Consider the following 18,885-nt stretch of genomic DNA (forward strand, 5'->3'; position numbering starts at 1 on the left):
ATTTGGGTAGCGTGGGAAGAGGAGGGTAAAGTGGAGGAGGCGGAGAGAAACGGCATCCCCACCCCCACTGCGCACCTGCCAGGCATTTTGTTAGCACGTTGAGTCTTTCTCATATTTAACTTTCCTGACAACTCTGCTTGGTCGATGGTTCCAAACCCACAGTTCCGGGTGCCAGAGAGAGAGGGCTGTGACCCATGGTGATGAGGGCTCTTGGGAGAGGGAGGGCAGAATTTCGAGCCTGGCACAGGGGAGATGGGCGAGAGAGAAAGGAGGTGGGGAGCAGAGGCGGGGTCAGGGGGCCTCGCGGTGTGGGGCGAGTCCCCGAGCAGCCAGGGCTGACTCTGCTCTGTCTCTGCTCTCTGGCTGCAGATCTGGCCGAGTGCAAGCTGGTTTCCTTCCCCATTGGCATCTACAAGGTCCTGCGGAATGTCACCGACCAGATCCACCTCATCACGCTAGCCAACAACGAGCTCAAGTCCCTCACCAGCAAGTTCATGACCACGTTCTGTCAGCTCCGAGGTAGGCCCCGCTCGGCCCCGCTGGGAGGGTGTGGCCAGCCCTCGGCCTTCAGGTGCCAGCTCGGTGTGGACAGTGTCCACTGGGGCCAGGGTCCGGTCAGCTAGACTCTGGAAATCATTCCCGGGAGAGGCTTCGAGGCTGGAACCATGTCATCTCTATGGCCTGGAGGACTGTAAGCATCACTCCTCCGTCTAGCTGGCTGTGAATCAGATCGACCTATGGTCAAGGGTGTGGGTCCCGGAGAGACTGTCTTGTTCAGAGCAGACCAGTGGACGGTGTGGGGCCCTGATGCCCATAAGTAGTTATTTCTCAGTAGGCTTGAACCAGTCCCCTTTGTACCCTGCCATCCTAGCCCTGGTTTCCTGCACGCCTTGCGGCTGGCAGGTGGCATCATGGATTCTCTTGAAACGGCTCCTCTGGCTGGGCGAGCCAGGTGTGGTGGCCGCTGCAGTGCCTGCTCCGTTCTTCCCCGCAGAGCAGCCCCTCTACCCTTCCACGAGACTCCCCTGCCACTCGGTGAGCCATGGGTGAGAGAACTGGGGAGGGCCCAGGGAGCAGAGGAGAGGCGACTCCTGCCTTCTGGAATTCTGTCTGGTAGCGGCATGAGACAGGTCTCAGGGCCTGTTTCGAGAAACCAGTAAGTCACATGCTGATGCAGCAGCAGGAGGATGTGCACAGGCATACCTCACACGGCTGATTTCAGGCGTCGTAGGGGAGGTGAGGGCATCGGGCAGAGCCCCAAGGGGAGAGGGAAGCATGACTTGGCAAACGCAGCCCTGGGACGAGAAGCAGGTTGTATAAGGCTGAGGAACAGTCTACAGGCAGGGCCTGGAAAGGCCACCGGCTAGCCGCACGCACGCGGGCCAGTGGGGAGGGATTGGTCTGTGTTGGCATTTCTGAGTGACGCTCACAGGGCTCGCTGCTTTGGGGCCTAAACCCCTGGGGGTGGCGGATCCTAGGGCAGCACTTGGCTCCCTGGAGGCACCCTGGGCACTTTGAACCAGGCTAACTTTCCCCGTCTTCTGTCCTTTTCTCGTGGCTACTTGTCTGCATGGGCAAGAGGGGCCCTCACAGCCTGCAGGCCCCGTGGACCGCTGCGCTCCACCCTGGCGGAAATTAGAATCATCTGGGGCACTTTTCTACAAACATAATTGCCTTAGCTCTACCCCACGGCCAGTTAAGCCAGAATGTCTGAGTACGGGCCTGGGCCTTGTGAGCGCGTTTTAAAACCTGTTCCAGTCGTTCTGAAATGCCGAAGCTGAGGCCGTGGCTCGGGTTATACATGCGAGTACCTGAGAGACTCGCGTGTGAGTGATGAGCATCAGGCCTTGAGCTTGGGCGGTGGCGGGGGGGGGGGGGGGGGACTGCGACAAACTGAAACACGCCCCACTCAGCTTCAGCCAGATACGCCACGAGAATGTTCTGTTTTATTCAGTAGAAGCTAGAGAGAGGGGCTTAATGGGGGCTGTACCAATTTTTATATAGTCTGGAAGCCGATAAAACTCCTGCATGGTGGATCCAGCCCGTGGGCTGTAAGTTGGAAAACGCTCCCATGATTCAAGCCGTCTCTGCCACGTCCTTTGGTGGCTGGGAAAGGAAAGTCAGGGAGGGGAGGCTTGTTAGGAATCTCAGAGCCACACACCCACATGCTCCACCGTGCAGGCTAGGGCTGTCTTTCCAGGCCCTCCTGCGGTAGCCCACGGGTTCCCTAGAGATGTTTGCTTCCCAGAGGAGAGTAGAAGGATCGAAACTGCACGGCGGGGCTTGGCAGGGACCTCCAGGAAGGCCAGCCAGCTAACGCCCGAGTTCGCTTGTGTTTCCCTTCATTCCGCTTTCCCTTGAGTCCCTGCCGTGTTCCAGGTGTGAGGCTGGGGAAGAGACTGGTAGGCCAGGGTGTCCCTTAAGGAGCCCAGGTCGTCCTGTGTACTGGTATGGACGGCGTGCTGAGGCCGCTGGGAAGGAAACGGCGTCATGCTCCCTGTGAGTAGTGTGGGCGGCAGGTGGACCTGGAAAGCAAGGGCTTTCAAAGGACTTGACATTTGGCAGCGCCTTGGGGGATGAATAAGTAGGCCCTCTCTAGGGGGCACGGTGACACATGCCAGAGAAACGTGCCTGGAGCCCCACACCTTTATGCCTTCGCTACCGAAGTGTTTCTCATAATACCCTTCCGGTCAGACATCCGTTCAGGGATGCAGTTTGCACTCCCTCCATGTGGCTGGCAGCCCTCCCCCACGCCGCCCCGATCACAAGGGGAAAGCTGTGCTGTGCACAGTCATCGGACCTCACAGAGGTGGCGGTGGCGGTGGCAGCAGCCGATGGTGGGCTGGTGACCAGGGGCAGGGAGGGGCTGGAGCTGAGAGCCGTACCTGGCTCCCCGAGCGATGGCCCTGGGCCCCAGCCAGGATTTGTGGTTTCTCTTTCAAATCAAAAAATGCTCCCCTTTTGTATGAAGGGGAAGCTTGAATAAGGCTTTGCTGGCTTGCCAGCTTCCTCTTCTTGGTTCTTGATGGAGGAGGCAGACTGCCTTGGTGCTGAGGAGAAAGCCGTCTGTCTCCTCTCCACCTGCCACATTGTCTCCGGTGGGCACCCTGGGGATTTGCTTCTGCCAGGCTCATAGCCCCCTCAGAGTTGGGTCATCTTTAAATGACTCCATCGCCTTGATGCTCTTCACCCATGTTCTAGAAGAAGAAAGCAAAACCCAAGAAAGCCCACGGCACCAATGGAATCTGTGCAAAGGGCAGGCGCATCCTATGGAGCGTGTCTCATTGTCTGACTCTGGCTCTTCTGTTCCCTGTTCTCCCAGGTGCCCGTCTCCCCACTTCCTCCCAATCTGAGCCATTCAGCTCTTCTTATGACTGTGTCCAGGGCCTGCACACCTGTGGAAATCCACAAAAGCCACCCAGATGAGAAGCAGAGGCTGTTTATTCAGAACCGGCTCTGGGGAGGTGGTGGGGGGTGGGGAGCCAGCAGCTGTCACCGGCATCTGGCAGAGACTCAAAGGCAGGCAGAGGAGTGGGATAAAAGGGAAGAGGATAAAAGGGAAGGCTGTGCCCCGCTTGCAGGGGAGAGGGGAGCTGGAGGCAGGCCAGCTCGCAGCGAGCATCCCGTGGGATTGGTTTGGGTACATTTTTGCTTTTCTCCGGTTGACCCGAAGTTGGGTGTTGGAACAAAAATTAGGGAGACTGTTGGTAATCAAGTCCTGGCCATTTTGGGGGCTTATTGTTCTGGGAGTCATATCTGGCTTCCTGTAGAGACTGCCGTCTGAGTCCCTGCGAGTGTGAGCGAGAGCAGACTGGCAGCCGGAGCCGGTTCCCACAGAGGCTGGGTTGGTTCCCTGGGTGGGGGGCTGCAGGGTGGGGGTCGGCGTGCTGTCTTCATAAGCGACCCGGCCACTGTCTGTGTGTCTGTTCAGTTGCTCACAGCCGGCCTCTCAGCTCGGTGCAGCAGGTCCTCGGGAGCACCTGTCATGGCCTGGCTGTGGGCACGGACACATGAGTAGTAACCCGAGGGTCCAGATTTGCGGGGCATTTAACCCTCAAAGCTTCTCGAGGAGGGATTGACACATGTCATCTCAGTTAACCCTCCTAGCACCAGCCATCTGGGGTGGACAGGATGACAAAGACCTAGACGTGGTCCTTGAGGAGTCCCCAGTCTCTCAGGGGAGGCAGGTGTGGAAGCAGACCTTCACCTAAACCCCAAGGGGTGGCACGGCAGGCATTTACTGCAAGTGCGGTGGGCGGGCCGAGGAGGCGGAAGTCAGGGCCTCTTCGTGTGCGAGCATCGGATCGCTGGGACCGCCAGATCAGAACACCGCCACCCGGGGCTCCACCAACAGACATTCATTGCCTGCAGTCCTGGCAGCTGGGAGTCAGACATCGAGGAGTCAGAAGGTTGGGTTTCTTCAGAAAAGACCTCGCCTCCCAACACAGTCACACTGTGAGGTACAGGGGGCTAGGGCTTCAACATAGGAACTGGGTGGGGGGGACACCAAGACGAGAGGCTGGGCTGTTCGGTGTTCAAAGCATGGACACCCAGTTCTGGGGTTTGCTGTCTTCTGTTTCCCTCTGATCCTACTCTCTCTTCCCCTGTGGCTCTGGTTGGAGGGGGCCACTGGGGAGCCCCGCAGATCAGGGGGTGAGAGAGAAGCAGCTCAGCGAATACCTCCCACGAGGCCCACCTCATCCCGAGGTCACTTCCCTCGAGGCAGCCGCCACACGACTGTCTCATCCCAGGGTTGCTGTGGGTGGCGACAGCTCCCTGCTCCGCACCCGGGGTTCCTGCGCGATCCCTTAACATTCCCCTACAGCTCCCTATGCCTTTGTAAACAGCTCCTTGCAAATAAAGCCTTCATGATTGTCCTAATTGGAGGGTGCCATCTGTTCCTGGTTGGGGCCCTGACTGAGGCTCTTTGCCACTTATTAGCTCTCTAAGCCTGGGCAGGTTGTTGAATGGCTCTGTGCCTCAGTTTCCCCCTTAGTATCATGGAATGGTGACGGTAAAGGCTTTACCTCATAGGGCTCCTGTGTAGATTGGCTGAGTTCATCTGTGCACACCCCTGGGGGGGGTGCTGCAGCTCCAGTACCTTCCACCACAGGACCTGGCCCATAGCAGCCGGTGTTCAAAATGACGCACTGAGCGGGTGAATGAGCGACTTCCCACCACCTGGTCGGCGGAGTAATGACCCTCCCCATGGATGTCCATGTCCTAGTTCTCACCACCTGTGACTCTGTTATCTTATGTAGCAAAAGAGGCTTTGCGGATGGGAATAAGCTGAGGACTTGGACTTGGAGAGAGATCCCGGGTTAAGTGGGAGGGGTGCGGATGTCCTCCCAGGGGTCTTCATGAGGAGGCAGGAGGGCCCGACAAGGAGACATGATGGTAGAAGCAGAGACCAGAGCAGTATGGCCACAAGGGCCTAGAAGCCAGGAAGGTCAAGGCGCGGACTCTCCTCTAGAAACTCCAGACCGTGCATAGCTCTGTAACGTGCTTTTAGTTGTCTGAGACGGACCGTGGTCTTCTGAGCTCCAGAGCTTCGAGAAGCGTGTCTTGTTTTACGCCGCCTAGTTTGTAGTCATTCTTTACAACAGAGTGGCAGGGAGCTCCTGCCTCAGTGTCCCCACTTTGCTTGCTTTTCCTGATCTCCCACTCGACCTCACTGTGGAGCCAGGACTGTGCCCCGAAGGGGAAACCTTCTCCAAAGACCCCCCATGGCCCCTTCTCTGCGGTGTGTTTCCCTTGGTGCCTCCCAGCGTTTGATCCCTCCTGGGGCACACGGGCTAAAGGCAGCTGGCGCTCAGAACTCTTCTGTGTGTCTTGCTCAGACCCCCAGTAGCAGGTTGAACTGTCACGGTGGGGCAGAGCAGGAGACCTGCTTTCCTCTCCAGTGTAGCCCCAAGCTAGGATGCGGCAGGATGCGACCAGCTGTCCTTAGAAGGTCTAGGCAAGCATGCATTGCTCCAGGAGGATCCTTGGCAACAGAAGACCTGTTTTTTTGCTCTATTACTGCGTGTCAAAGCACCCTAAGGTTAATTGGTCTCAAACAACAGTGTGCTCTTCCCTCCAGCTCTGTGGGCCGACTCGTCTCTGCTGGCGGTTCTGCTTGATAGTGTAGATTGAGGTCACCTGTCTGGGCAGGGAGGTCCCTCAGCCTCCAGGGCCTCAATCCCTGCGGGCTCGGATCTGCTTGGACTTCCTCACAGCACAGTGGCTGGACTCCTCGAGGAAGGAAGTGGGTAGTGCCCAGCTTGATGTCCCTGCATGTCACATCTGCTGCATTTCATGGGTCAGAGCGGTCATGGAGCCAACCCAGGTTCAAGAGGGGGGAACTAGGCTCTACCTCTTGATGGGAGTTACTGCAAAGTCTCAGTCCAAAAGGCCTGAAGGACTAGAGATACCCCGAGCCATCCGTGGGTGGCTTTCGGCATTTCTCAGCCGGTCCTCTGATGGATGGCACTTCTGCCATTCCTTATTTGTTCAGCTGTCTGTGGCCGCACTTTGCCAGCCACTGTGCTAGGACCCTGGAGGAACTGGTTTACCACTGGGGTCCAGAAACCTCGCCCTGGCATTTCCCAGCTGTGTGACCTTGGGCAAATGATTGAACTGCTCTGAGCACTCCAGTCCCCGTCCGTTTCTCTAGTCGCTATAAGACTGTAAGGCTTCCTTTGCGGTTCCTGTTCTGTTTTGAATGGGCAGTGGACACACACAGTACAGTATTCCAAGGGTCAGAGAGGGAAATAGGGGAGAGTAAGTCTTCTTCTTATTCCCATCCCCAGATACCCATTTCCTCCACCCATAGGCAACTTACTTTACCAGTTCTAGAGATAATCCGTGCCAGTGTGAACATAAATGTATTTAAATGTTGGTCACATTTATGGTGTATTGCCATGGGCAGGCACTGGGAAAAGCACTTTGCAAGTATGAAGTCATTTAAATCTCCACCTTGATCATCGCTTTGTTTCTGATGAGGAACCTGAGGCAGGGACGGGATCAGGAACTTGCCCCAGGCCTTACAGTGAGGAAGGAGGGTTGGGACTGTGGGCCCATGGCCAGAATCCCTTTGTGGAGCTTCTTGTTTTGCGACTTGTCTTTTTCACTTAGCAGTATATTTTAGCAGGTGGCCCCTGTTGATACAACGAGACTCCCCTTCTTCTTTTTATTTTTTTTTAAGATTTTATTTATTTATTTGGCAGAGAGAGATCACAAGTAGGCAGAGAGACCCCCCCTTATTCTTTTCCTGAGGCAGATGATTAGCAACGTGGCTTTCATGGGTTCCAGACCCGGTTTCCCACCCCTTCCTTTTGTCCGTCCATGCAGATGTGGCTTTTAGAAGCCTGACTTGTCTCCTGGCCCCTCTGTTCGCTGTGGCCAGCAGCTGTCTGTGTGCAAAGCGTGGGCCGATGGAAGGACACTGACTGCCTCACCCCACCAGCCCGTCGCCCCGCAGGGGGGCCCTTGCAGGCCGGAACATGATTGCTCATTGATGCAGGGTCACAGCCAAGGTGCTGATGGATCCTCAGCAGGCAGGTATTTCTGGGGCCGGCACAGTCCCTCGCTGCCCAGCTGCCTAATTACTGCAGGCCGGCTTCGTCTGCCCTTTCATGGAATCAGCAGGCTTCCTCCGTCCCCTGGGGTCAGTCCAAGGCCTCGGAGTCAGACCTGGCGGGTGTCCAAGATGAGGAGGATGCGGAAGTAATAAGAAGAACTTGGGGAAGGAGAGGTCCATTAAGCAGGCACCAGAAAGCACACTTCAGCAGGGATGATAAATAAGGGAATGTCATGAGGGGCTGCTCCTAGGCCTCGGACAGTGTTGGGAGCCAGACGGAATAGGTTTCCTCCCAGAGCCCCCATCCGTGCTGGGAGCCCAGGTTGTTGGACTCTGAGCCCTGGCATAAGAGAGAGCAGAAAGAATCACACGGCACCCCCACTCACACAGCCCCCTAGGGCCAGAGGACCTCAGCCCTCTGCGTCTACAAGAGAAACAGGCCAGGCCGGTGCACTGTTGTGCCTCAACAATGTAGAAGTGTGTCATGGCCCCCCGGGGTGAGCAGCAGGGCCAGCCGTGGCTGCTGCGGTGGGTTTCTGGAAGCTTAGCGCCCCAGCGCACCGGGTAGCTGGGGTCTCACCACACCTCTGTTCTTCCTCTGACATGGACACATCAGAGAAAACCTCAGGCATCCAGGGTAGGGCGACATAACGTCCGGGGGTTAGACAGGGCTAGAACTTCAATGGGTGTGGTGGATTCCCTCCCAAGAAACCTGTGTGCTTTGCCTCCCTTCCCTCTTAATGGAGGCCTGGGAGCTGCTGCTCCTTGGTTTGGTTCCTGCTCAAAACTCACCAAGTCCACTGCGAACAATGTGGCATTTGTAAACTCTGCGTAAATTCCCTAGCCCAACTGGGGGTGATACGCAACTGATGAATTACTGAACACTGCATCTGAAATTAAGGTGTTGGCTAATTGAATGTAAATTAAAAAAAAAAAATCACTCTCTAGGCCCAGTTGATTTCACTGGAGAATTCTAGGAAATGTTTAAACAAGAACTAGCATCAATTTTGCATAGCCTCTTCCAGAAAAGAGAAAGGAAGGGCATTCTTTCCAGCCCATGCTATGAAGCCCATTGAGCTTTGATTTCAAATTTAGATAAAGATGGTCTTCAAAGAAAACTATCAGCTGGTGTCTTTCATGAACTAAGACACAGTAATTTTCAGCAACATATTAGTGATCAAATACAGCAAAGTATAAAAAGAATTACATGCCACAGCCAAGTGGGATTTATTCATTTTTCCAGATGTGCAAGTGAGATTTATTCATTTTCCAGATGTGTCATTTGAAAAGCTTTTGAAAAATCAGTGTTTTCTATCGCATCAAAGGCTAAAGAAAAAGAATCATGTGATCCTATTTGTTGACAAAGATAAAGCATTTGACCGACTAGGAGTACAGGGGAAGTGCCTTAAATTGGTGAAACACATCTATAAAAATCCTATAGCTAACATCAGACTTAATGTTGAAATGTTTTCCCTGTAAATTTGAGAACAAGGCCAGGATATCTGCCCCCATCCTGAAAGTTTTAACTACTACACCAAGACAAGATAAAGAAAGGCATAGATTGGAAATTACGAAATAAAACTGCCCCTTTTTGGGGCACCTGGGTGGCTCAGTCGGTTAAGTGTCAGCTCAGGTCATAATCTTAGGGTCCTGGGGTCGAGCCCTGCATCAGGCTCCCTGCTCCTTGAGAAGCCTGCTTCTCCTTCTGCCTCTGCCCCTTTCCCCTGCTTGTGGGTGTGCGCTCGCGCTCTCTCTCTCAAGTAAATAAAATATTTTTTTTAAAAATTGCCACTATTTGCACATGACATGATTGTCTGCATAGAAAACTCCAGTGAATCTACAAAACAAAACAAAACAAAATCAAAACAAAAAAACCTTCCTAGAACCCATCAACGAGTTCAGCAAGTTCCCAGGGATACAAAATCAACACAAAACATGCAGACTTACTCTCGAAATGCTTCCCTTGGCTTCCTATCCGACGGAGAGTAAACCCACTGTCTTCCAGACGTCTCTGAGGTCCTGTCTAACCTGGTTCCACCCCCTCAACACTGTTCTTCTTTTGCTCCCCTCTCCCGACACACTGCCCCCTTTTCTTTTCCTTGGATGTGTCAGGTCTTCCCTACTTTGGGGCCTTGTACGTGTAATTTCCTGATAGCTTTCCCCTGGGCTCTTTCCTTCTCATTCCTCACTCTGATCTTAAGTGCCTTCCTAGCCATCTGAAATAATCTGACTTATTTGTGTTCCCCCCCACATACACGTGTATAAGCTTGTTCCCCGCACCCTCCCCATGGTCATGCAGCAGTTAACCCCATGGCAGGTGCCCAGTGAGTGGGGGTCAAGCGAGGGAGTGTGGGCTGTTCCGGTGGCACCGTGTCTCAGTGACTTTCCTGTAAGTCACGTGTCCCAGCCGCACCCACCTTATCTTTTATTTTCCCTTTCAATTCCTACTTTAATGTTTGCTTTCAATTTTGTTTCCAGCAAAGGCTCCAGAATCCAAGAATTAAGTCTCATGGGTCTTATACGTCCTTAACAGAAAGAATTCCATTGATTGAGGGCTTTTACTTTTCAAAGGGTATCCATTTCATGTTCAAGTGCCAGGCTGAGTGTCTAGGGGCTGCTTAACTAATCCTGTCTATCAGGCAGCCTGTCTGCCATTCACAGCCCTCTCTCAGGGCATCCTCTCAGCCCTGCTGTCCACGGCACGGGAGACCTTCTCGGGGGGCCACAGACACAGGAGGAGAGGGACTCCATCCAGGTCAGAAGTAGGGATTTGCTGAGTCTCTTCTCTGAGAATGGCAGGGTTAGGGAAGCAGCGCTGGAAAAAACAAGGTGCCCGAGGGGCCTACTTCTCTCGGGGAGTCTGGCTGGGATTCAAACCCTGGTTTTGGGAATTGGAGGAGGAAAGTCAGATACCTGGGGGAGAGGTTGGGGTTTGACCTGGGACACATTACTTTATCTCTCTGCAAACTGGGGCTCATAAGTTATGAGAAAATGAACACGTTGATTTCAGGGAAGCCCCGAGAATAAGCACGTGAAACACAGCAGTGCTCAAGAGCTTTTAGTGTCCTTATTACCTTTTTAAAAAATATTTTATTTATCCATGTGAGAGAGAGAGGTCATGAGAGAGAGAGAGAGAGAGAGAGAGCACAAGCAGGGGGCAGAGGCAGAGGGAGAAGCAGACTCCCCACCAAGCAGGGAGCCCGAAGTGAGACTCGATCCCAGGACCCTGGGATCATGACCTCAGTCGAAGGCAGACGCCCAACTGAACCGAAGGCAGACGCAGCCACCCAGGTGTCCCATGTCCCATGTCCCATGTCCTTGTTATCAGCCCCAGAACCCATGAGCCGAACTGTTGGTGTCCAGCAGGAGAGCTCTTTCCTGGAATCCCTCCCCAACTCCAGCCTAGCACCGCAACACTTAGCAAAGGCAACAGGAGCCCGATTCACCGATTCACCCGAGGGGCCTGACACGGCCTCACAGGAGCACCTCCAGGCCTCCCTTTGAAGCTCAGCAGTGGAAAGCCCCCCTTCGGCCCCAGCTTCAGTGCAGCCCCTTTAATGAGCTTAAGGCCTTTAAGGACCCCTCTGCCAAGGGTGCAAGATCTGCCTTTCCTGGGGCCTCACGAGCTGTGAGAGAGGCCACCTTCCCGGCAGATCCAGCCCCGCCTCGTTGCTGGAGCCTCTCCTCTTCAAGAGCCTGCCGCTAAAGAAGGCCGGCCTTCAGAGAGCAGCCTTTCCTGGGGGGGCGGGAAGCTGGGGCCGGGCTGACTGTATCCACAATTTTCTTAATCTTTAGAGCCGTGATCCCCAGAGGATGAGTGAGCGGTGACTTGGAAGGCTGCTAAGCTCTGTCGAGTGAAAAGGGCTGGTCTCAAAAGAGTGTATAGTCTGTGATGGCATTTTTAAAAAACATTGATTGATTGATTTGGGAGTGAGGGAAGGGCAGAGGGAGAGGGGAAACAGACCCCCTGCTGACCTGGGGCTCAAGACCTGAGTCAAAACCAATGCAGGTGCCCCTACATTTTTGCGTTGTTGTTGTTTTTTTTTTAATCTATCCATCCATCCGTGAGTATATACTTAAAAAAATATGGAAGAATGAAGAGCAAACAACTCTGATACTCTCTAGGGGTGAAAATACATGGGAGTTTCATCTTCCTCTGCCCCATGTTTTTTGATGTCTATATTTCTACTACGGGCGTGCGCTGTTTTTGTAAGCAAGGATATGCATCTGAAGTTCAACAAACCATATCAGTTGGGATGGGCCAGCTGCACCTCAGGAACAAATAATCCCAAATCTCAGGAGCTAAAACAACAAAATGCTGTAGTTCCACTGGGTGTGGCGTTTGGTTTCTGCAACAGGGGCTTCCTGCTGCCCTCAGTGATGACCGAGGGCTGGGCCCTGACTTGCCTTGAGCATCATGATGGCACAGACAGGGTCTATGTACAGATGCTCCCCGTGTTCCTGGAGATTCACAGACAAGGGAAGGGGAAATGGAATGAGCACCCCCCTATTGTCCGGGAAGGGGGAAGCGTCCAGACACCAAGATGGGGCCAGGGCTGGGTGGAGCGGAAGGAGGGGCAGAGTCCGAGAAAGGCTGGAGACCCGTCTATGGGAAGCCCGTTTGGCACATGCTCAGGACAGAAGAACGATGCGAGCCGCTCTGCTGGGAGCCCTGCCAGGATCAGCTTGGAGGTGTCCCCCAGAGCCAGGGAGCTGGCAAGCTTTTCATCTGACTGATGGCACTCATAAACGCTCTGCATGTCCTGCCCCGTCTCTTTCCAGCTGTTCAGTAGCTTTTCTCTATGTCTCTGTCTCGCCCCAGCTATGACTCAAGGGCTCTGCATATCTTCTTCCCTCTCATGCTCTTAGAATGCACATCATTGGGAGGCTTTTATAGAATCACCAGCCCTCCTCTTCGGGCTGGGGGAGGAGCAGGTGGACAGGAGCTCTCTCTGCCTGGAAAGCTCAGTACACATTTCTGGAGCTGGGCCTGGAACTACGGAACAGTGCTATGGGTTCAGTAGATGGAAAGACCTGACCCTTATCAAACCCCTGCTCTCTCCGGTTCCTGGTCACCCTGGGGCAGTGGGCCACCACACTCCTATGATCTGGGTTTTCTGGACTGTAAAATGATTTATGTCCTTTCTCTTTCCTACACCTTAGGCAAGGACAGAGTTAAGTGTGTATTGAGCACCTACTATGTGCCAGGCACTGTACATGTATCATCACCTTCAATTTTCCTAGCACCTTGGCAGAGGTGACTTTTATCATCTCTTTTAGAGATGAACGAAATGACTCAGAGAGGTTTGGTGATTTGCTCAACATCACACAGCTAGGGAGTGGGGCAGCTGAAATCTGACACCGGATCTGTCTCATTCCAAAAACACTGTGGGCTGCTTCCAAAAGGGTAGGTGAAGGACTTTATAAGCAGAGTTGAATGCAGAGAATGATGACAGACCTATGAAAGACTTAACTCTTCCAAGCTTTACAAAATGTCAAGTCCCTACCTATGGAGGGCCTAGGTTATCAGAAGGCCAAGACTGCACCGTCACCCAGCATGATTAATTAAAAAGTACAAGCCCAACAAGACATTCCTGCCTCCAGAAAGGTTTGCCTGAGAACCACTCTGAACAGCAGGCTCTTCTTCCTAAGCTCCTTTGGCCCTCGTGACTTTCTGTTTTGACTCCATTTGGTTGGACCCCATTCTGGGAAAAGGCAATACTCATTCCTATCAAATTTCAGACGGGTTGTTCACATTCACACACACCATGATTCAGGGTTAGCCCTGTGCCAGGCTGGGAGCAGCAGGAAGAATTTGGGGCATTTGTGGTCAAGTCAGCCTATGGCAATCTTTTTGTTCCTTATCTGTCAAGTCTTTCCAGAGCACCCTCTCCATGTCAGGCCTGGTGCTGGGCACCCAGTAGCTGCCTGTAGTGGTGGCTGCTTCTCCCAGTTATGAGCCAGTTTGGGGCTGTCATCAGACTCAGGGCCAAAATGCTTTCATGAAAGGCTTTTTTTTTTTTTTTTTTTTAAATAGCAATTTGGAACATGTCAAAAATTGAGGATTGGCGCCTGGGTGGCTTAGTCGTTAAGCATCTGCCTTTGGCTCAGGTCATGATCCCAGGGTTCTGGGATCGAGCCCCACATTGGGCTCCTTCATCAGTGGGGAGCCTGCTTCTCCCTCTCCCACTCCCCCTGCTTGTGTTCTCTCTCTTGCTGTGTCTCCCTCTGTCAAATAAATAAATAAAATCTTTTTTAAAAAATTGAGGATTACAAAACCAAGAAAGGGGAGATTCCTTTCCCTACCCCTATAGCTTCTCAGCTCCCCACTGCTCCCCAAAGTCCTCCGTGTTCACTGTCGCTTCAGGCAAAGAGCATTCTCTTCCAAGTTTGGGCAGTTAGAAATACACGCCTAGCAGGTAACTCCTTCCTAACTGGACTCCTGCGTTCACTGGCAGTACCTGACATCATCTGCCACATCTGTCTATCTATCCATCTGTCTGTCTCACATACTTACACAGGGCTGACTGTGTGCCTGGCGCTGTTCAGAGACTTTTTCGTGTATTAATTCACTTAAATTCACAGCAGTCCTATAGAAGAGTCCAGTACTGTCCTCCTCTTACAGATGAAGAAATTGAGGCCAAGATACACAATTTGCCCAAGGTCACGTAGTCAGGAAGTGGCAGAGCCTGACTGAGCCTACAGTTTCCAGACCCCGGAGCCTGGCATGGTCACACGCGTACCTTATGGCCTCCCCTGTCTATGTGGGGCTGTATCCCAGCCACATCTGTGTCACCTAGCGGGTGAGAGCTGCTGGGGGAATGCGGCACATTCCAGGAGGGGAGGGTCCTGCACCTAGGTGTGGGAAGGCCTTCCCAGAGTTGGCATTCCTGACCATGGGAATGAAAACAAACCTGGGGACGGTTGACATCTGCCACCTCCCTGCTAGAACACTGACTGGCACGTGCTACCGAGCTCAGCACATGGCGCCGTGCCCTCGAGACTGCCCTCTTTGTCACCAGCAGCTACCTCGTGGGGGCCGGACAGGCTCCCTGAGGGACCTGTGACAGCCTGCACTGGCAGATGGCCTGTGAATTGGGGGCTTGGGGGTGTGGCGGCCGCCAGACCACACAGAGCGTGGCAGGCAGATTCTCAGAAAATGACGGCTCAGGGAAACACACCCAACAGGAACCGAACAGTCAGGAAAATTGGGCCAATTCTCATCTGAGAACAAATGTTCCTTCTAGGCATGCGGCTTTGGAGAGCCTCTGGGAGGCAGCCGACCCCCTGCCCTCCACTCTCCCACCCTCCGCTGGTGTAAATGCACTGAGGGCCCAGAGTCCTCATCCGGCCTCAGCGGCCAGTGAACATTGAGTAACATTACTCTTATGGAAAGTAATAACAACTTTTCCCATTTTTACGTAATAAAAAAGACCGACTCAATTTTAAGAGAAAGTGTATACATGGAACAAAAGTTTGGCAAAATTGTAAGGGTGATACTCTGATTCATTCATTTATTCATTTGCACACCCTTCCAACACGGAGTCCTCCACGCAGACCGGGCGCTGTGCTGTGGGCACCTTTCCACAGCAGAGCGAAGCCCCAGCGTTGTGCGGATCCGGCCGTAACAGGGGAGACAGTGTGCCAACAGGTCAGCGTTAGGTGACCATGGATGCTCTGGAGGGAAAGACTACAGGGGAGGGGGCAGAAACCCGTGGGAGGGGACCCTAGTATAGATACAGTGACATTGGACAAGGACGAGCGCTGCAAATACACCAGTCAGGAGCATTCTAGAAAGAGAGGACTACAGGTTCAAAGACCCCGAGGCAGCAGCATGCTCAGAATGTCTGGCAAAGGCAGGCCTGGGAAGCACTGGCCCGGACGCTCTCCGGCATCCCTTCCAACACGGCGACCTTGTAAATGTGATCTGGATAGGGGTGCTTTCTGGTTTAAGGCGTGGCCATCTAAGAAGTTCGCTGCTGGGGGGGCTCTGGGTTTGTGGGGGGCGAGCTGTGGTTCTGCTGATGGAGCTTTGGGTTCAGGATGTCCCCAAAGGTGGGAAAATGAGAGGCAGACCAGTTAGGCCCCCAGCTTTATCTCTTTGCCCCCGGGGTTGGGGGTGGGAAGAGCCGTTAGTCATCTGGTATTTGCTGAGTGACCACAACGTGCCCCTCAGAGGGCTGGGTGAAGGGGACAAAGATGAATCAGGTACAGTTCCTGTCTGCCTGAGCCCCAGCATGGCAGAGCGGGGGTCCGGGTGTGGCCAGTACTCAGGTGTGGGGGTACAGACAGTGCACAGGGACCAGGGCGGGGGGCTTTGCCCTCACTGCCAAGCCCTGGGAGGGGCCGTTGGCACCTGAGAGCAGCTCATCTCCCACAGCTCAGGGCTGCATCCTGGAGGACCCGAGGGAGGAGGGAGGAGCACAGCCAGATACATAATCACTGGGGCCCGGTGCAAAATGAAAATGCAGGATCCTCATTCAAAAAGCAGGAGAGAATTGCCATTAAAGGTACGTAAGCATTTCCCTTCTTCCCGAGGTCGCTCTCAGGGCGTCACGGTGCTTTTCATTTGCCACTGAAGGTCCTTCTGTGTAAGGATAAATTAACACTTTAAATGATTCGTGTGAATTTTACCTTTCATCTTTAGACTATACACTGCCGGTTTGAGATGCGGGTATCAGAGCATCTAACTTGTATGTATTAAGAAATTACACAACTCGTATTTTGTGACCCATCTCTAGAGGGTGCCTTGAGTGGGCCAGGACAGATTCAAGCCAGGCTCACAAAGTTTGGGTGGAGGGAGGCAGGGAGGGCAGCCTCTTGTAGGTGCGTAAGCCCTTCCTGTCCCTGTGATGCAGGGCACACATGCATGAACCTTCAGGCTGATGGCTCCCACGGTGTGCGGGACCCCTGAACTCTCCCCCAGCCAGGGATGGGATCTAGGAAGGCTCAGCCCGCATCTCAAGGATCTTTTTTTTTTTTTTTAAAGATTTGTTTATTTGAGAGAGAGAGAGCATGTGTGAATGGGCAGAGGGAGAGGGAGAGACCCTCAGACTCCCCACTGAGCACAGAGCCCGACACAGGGCTTGATCCCATAACCCCAAGATCATGACCTGAGCTGAGATCAAGAGTTGGATGCTTAACCGACTGAACCACCCAGGCGCCCCTTAAGGATCTTTAAGCCTCTACCTCAGGACGTGCTCAAACCTGGGTCGGGGAGGATGAGAGGCTCCCTCCTGCCTGGACCCGGTCCCCAGCTGCCCCCTACCAGACATACTTTGGTGAGGCCAGCCCAGAGGTAAGGAGAGCCGGCTGCTGAGAACGTGTCCTGGGGAGGCAGGGGGCGTCCTGACTCTCCATGACCCCAGCTCTATTTATCAAACACAGATTCCAGGATAAAATAAAGACTCTCAGAATGGCAGCATAGAACGTTCAATCTCAGGTGTGCGACCCTTCTGAGCCTAGGACCCCACGTGACCCCACCAGTCCCAGGCCCGCGAAACCAGTCCCGGGGAGAAGAGTGAGGTCGTTGTTCAGGTCCCTTGCCATTTCTGGGCCTCGGTTTCCTTTAGGTCAGACAAGGTGACAGGATGTGCCTGAGTCAGGTAGCAAAGGAGGGGGGGACGACAAGGTCCCATGTGGATGGGGCTGGGAGAGCATCGGGAACCAAGGCCTCCACTGGCCCAGCCTCTTTATCTCGGGCTCGTGATGGTTCTGCTTCTCTGTCTCCCCCGTTCTCCTGCTGCCAGCTGGCTTCCTCTGCTTCCTTAGGCTGTTCCCCAGTGTTTATTGAGCATCTACTGTGTGCCAGCCGCGTGCTAAGCCCTTGGCACTCTCCCATCTTCGTAGAGCCCCGTGCTGCGGTGGGAACGGCAGCGTGTATGAACACTCACCGTGTGCCGGGTACCACACCACATGCTTTACCCACGCCAACGGAGGGCCCTCCCTGATGACAAACAGTACGAGGCTGGTGGTAGTGGTATTAATCCCCGTCTGCAGATGAGGAAACTAAGATGGAACGTGGTTCCATAACGGAGGGAACAGCTTTCAGGCAGCACAGCTGGGATGTGAGCCAGGCAGTGGGGAGCGCACGGCCCTGCCTTACGCTCTCTCCCCATTGACTCTTGGTTTCTGCCCCTCATCCCTCTCCCTGCCCAGGCTCCCCCACCCCCCGCACCCCGGCTTCTCTCTGCAGAACACAGCATTCTGGCTTCCCCTATCCCCAGCAGAGGGACTCCTGTGGAGGACCACCCTCGTCTGTGGCCGAGCAGGGGAGCCGGGTCACATGACACAAAAGGACCTTGACCAGCCCTGGTGGCTCCTCGAGCAGGGAAGGTGCTAGAAAGTGATGTCCCTCGGCTGGGCTATGGATGTGGGGAGTCCAGGGACTGCCCACCCTGACCTTTCCTGTGAGGCCCAGAATTGAGGCCTTGTCTGAGGGAGGAGCCAGCCCATCCTGACCCTTTGTCTAGGCCGAGCTTCCTGTCGGGGAAGTCTTCCATTCCAGAGAGCCAAGCCCCGCAGGAGCCCAGCTGACATGGTGGGGCAGGCCCTCCTGCACACACACGGACTGAGCTGAGCCCCCTTGGGGAGACTGCCTGTGGCTGGTTGCCCCCTTTCACTGCTCTCTCTCTTCCCCCCACAACGGCAGAGCTCCGCCTGGAAGGGAACTTCCTGCACCGCCTCCCCAATGAGGTCAGCACCCTGCAGCACCTCAAGGCCATCGACCTCTCCCGGAACCAGTTCCGTGACTTCCCCGAGCAGCTCACCACCTTGCCAGCACTAGAGACCATCAACCTGGAGGAGAACGACATCGTGGGTGAGCGGCCCTGGCCATGTGGCTTCTGCAGCTCCCACTGCCTGCACTTCTTCCCTCTGATGGGGACGTAGGGCTTTTGGGTCAGACAAGAGGGTAAGGGTGAGCTTTCTGGTCTGAGACACCTGAGCACAGGCACTGAGCCTCGGAAGGGAAGCATTAGGAGACCCTGCCGCCTGCTGGGGCTGGGATGGACCGCTGCTTTCACCTGGCAGGTGCAAGGCCTTGGCTTCCTCCCGGCCTGCCCTGAGCCAGCACGCTGCCTTGGCCTACGAGCTCTGTCTCACTTCTCTGTGTGCCAGCCCAGGCTGCCTCCCAGACTCTCCAGCTGGGACGCTGTATCCATGTACTCCCCTCTGAGGGCCCCCGTCTCCCCCCGCCCTGGCCTCCACAGTGAGCTCTAAATTGTTAGTACCCAGGAGCCACTAGGCAGCCGTGCTCAGAAGAGCCTCTCGGAGCTTTCCAGTGCACACACACACTCGCCCCAGAGAACCCGAGGGTCTCCTTC

At 54.4% G+C, this 18,885-nt stretch overlaps 1 protein-coding gene across 1 annotated transcript in view; it reads left to right on the forward strand.

Annotated features, from left to right (window-relative positions):
* The window catches only part of LRRC20 (leucine rich repeat containing 20), an 86,748-nt gene that overhangs the window by 43,068 nt on the left and 24,795 nt on the right, over nt 1–18,885 (forward strand). The window contains exons 3-4 of the mRNA XM_080823658.1: nt 370–519; nt 18,213–18,380. Coding sequence (XP_080679784.1) covers nt 370–519; nt 18,213–18,380 — 318 coding nt within the window. The remainder of the gene's footprint in view (nt 1–369; nt 520–18,212; nt 18,381–18,885) is intronic.

This window comes from Martes martes, assembly GCF_963455335.1.
Source record: "Martes martes genome assembly, chromosome: 14".
Taxonomy (NCBI): Eukaryota; Metazoa; Chordata; class Mammalia; order Carnivora; family Mustelidae; genus Martes; species Martes martes.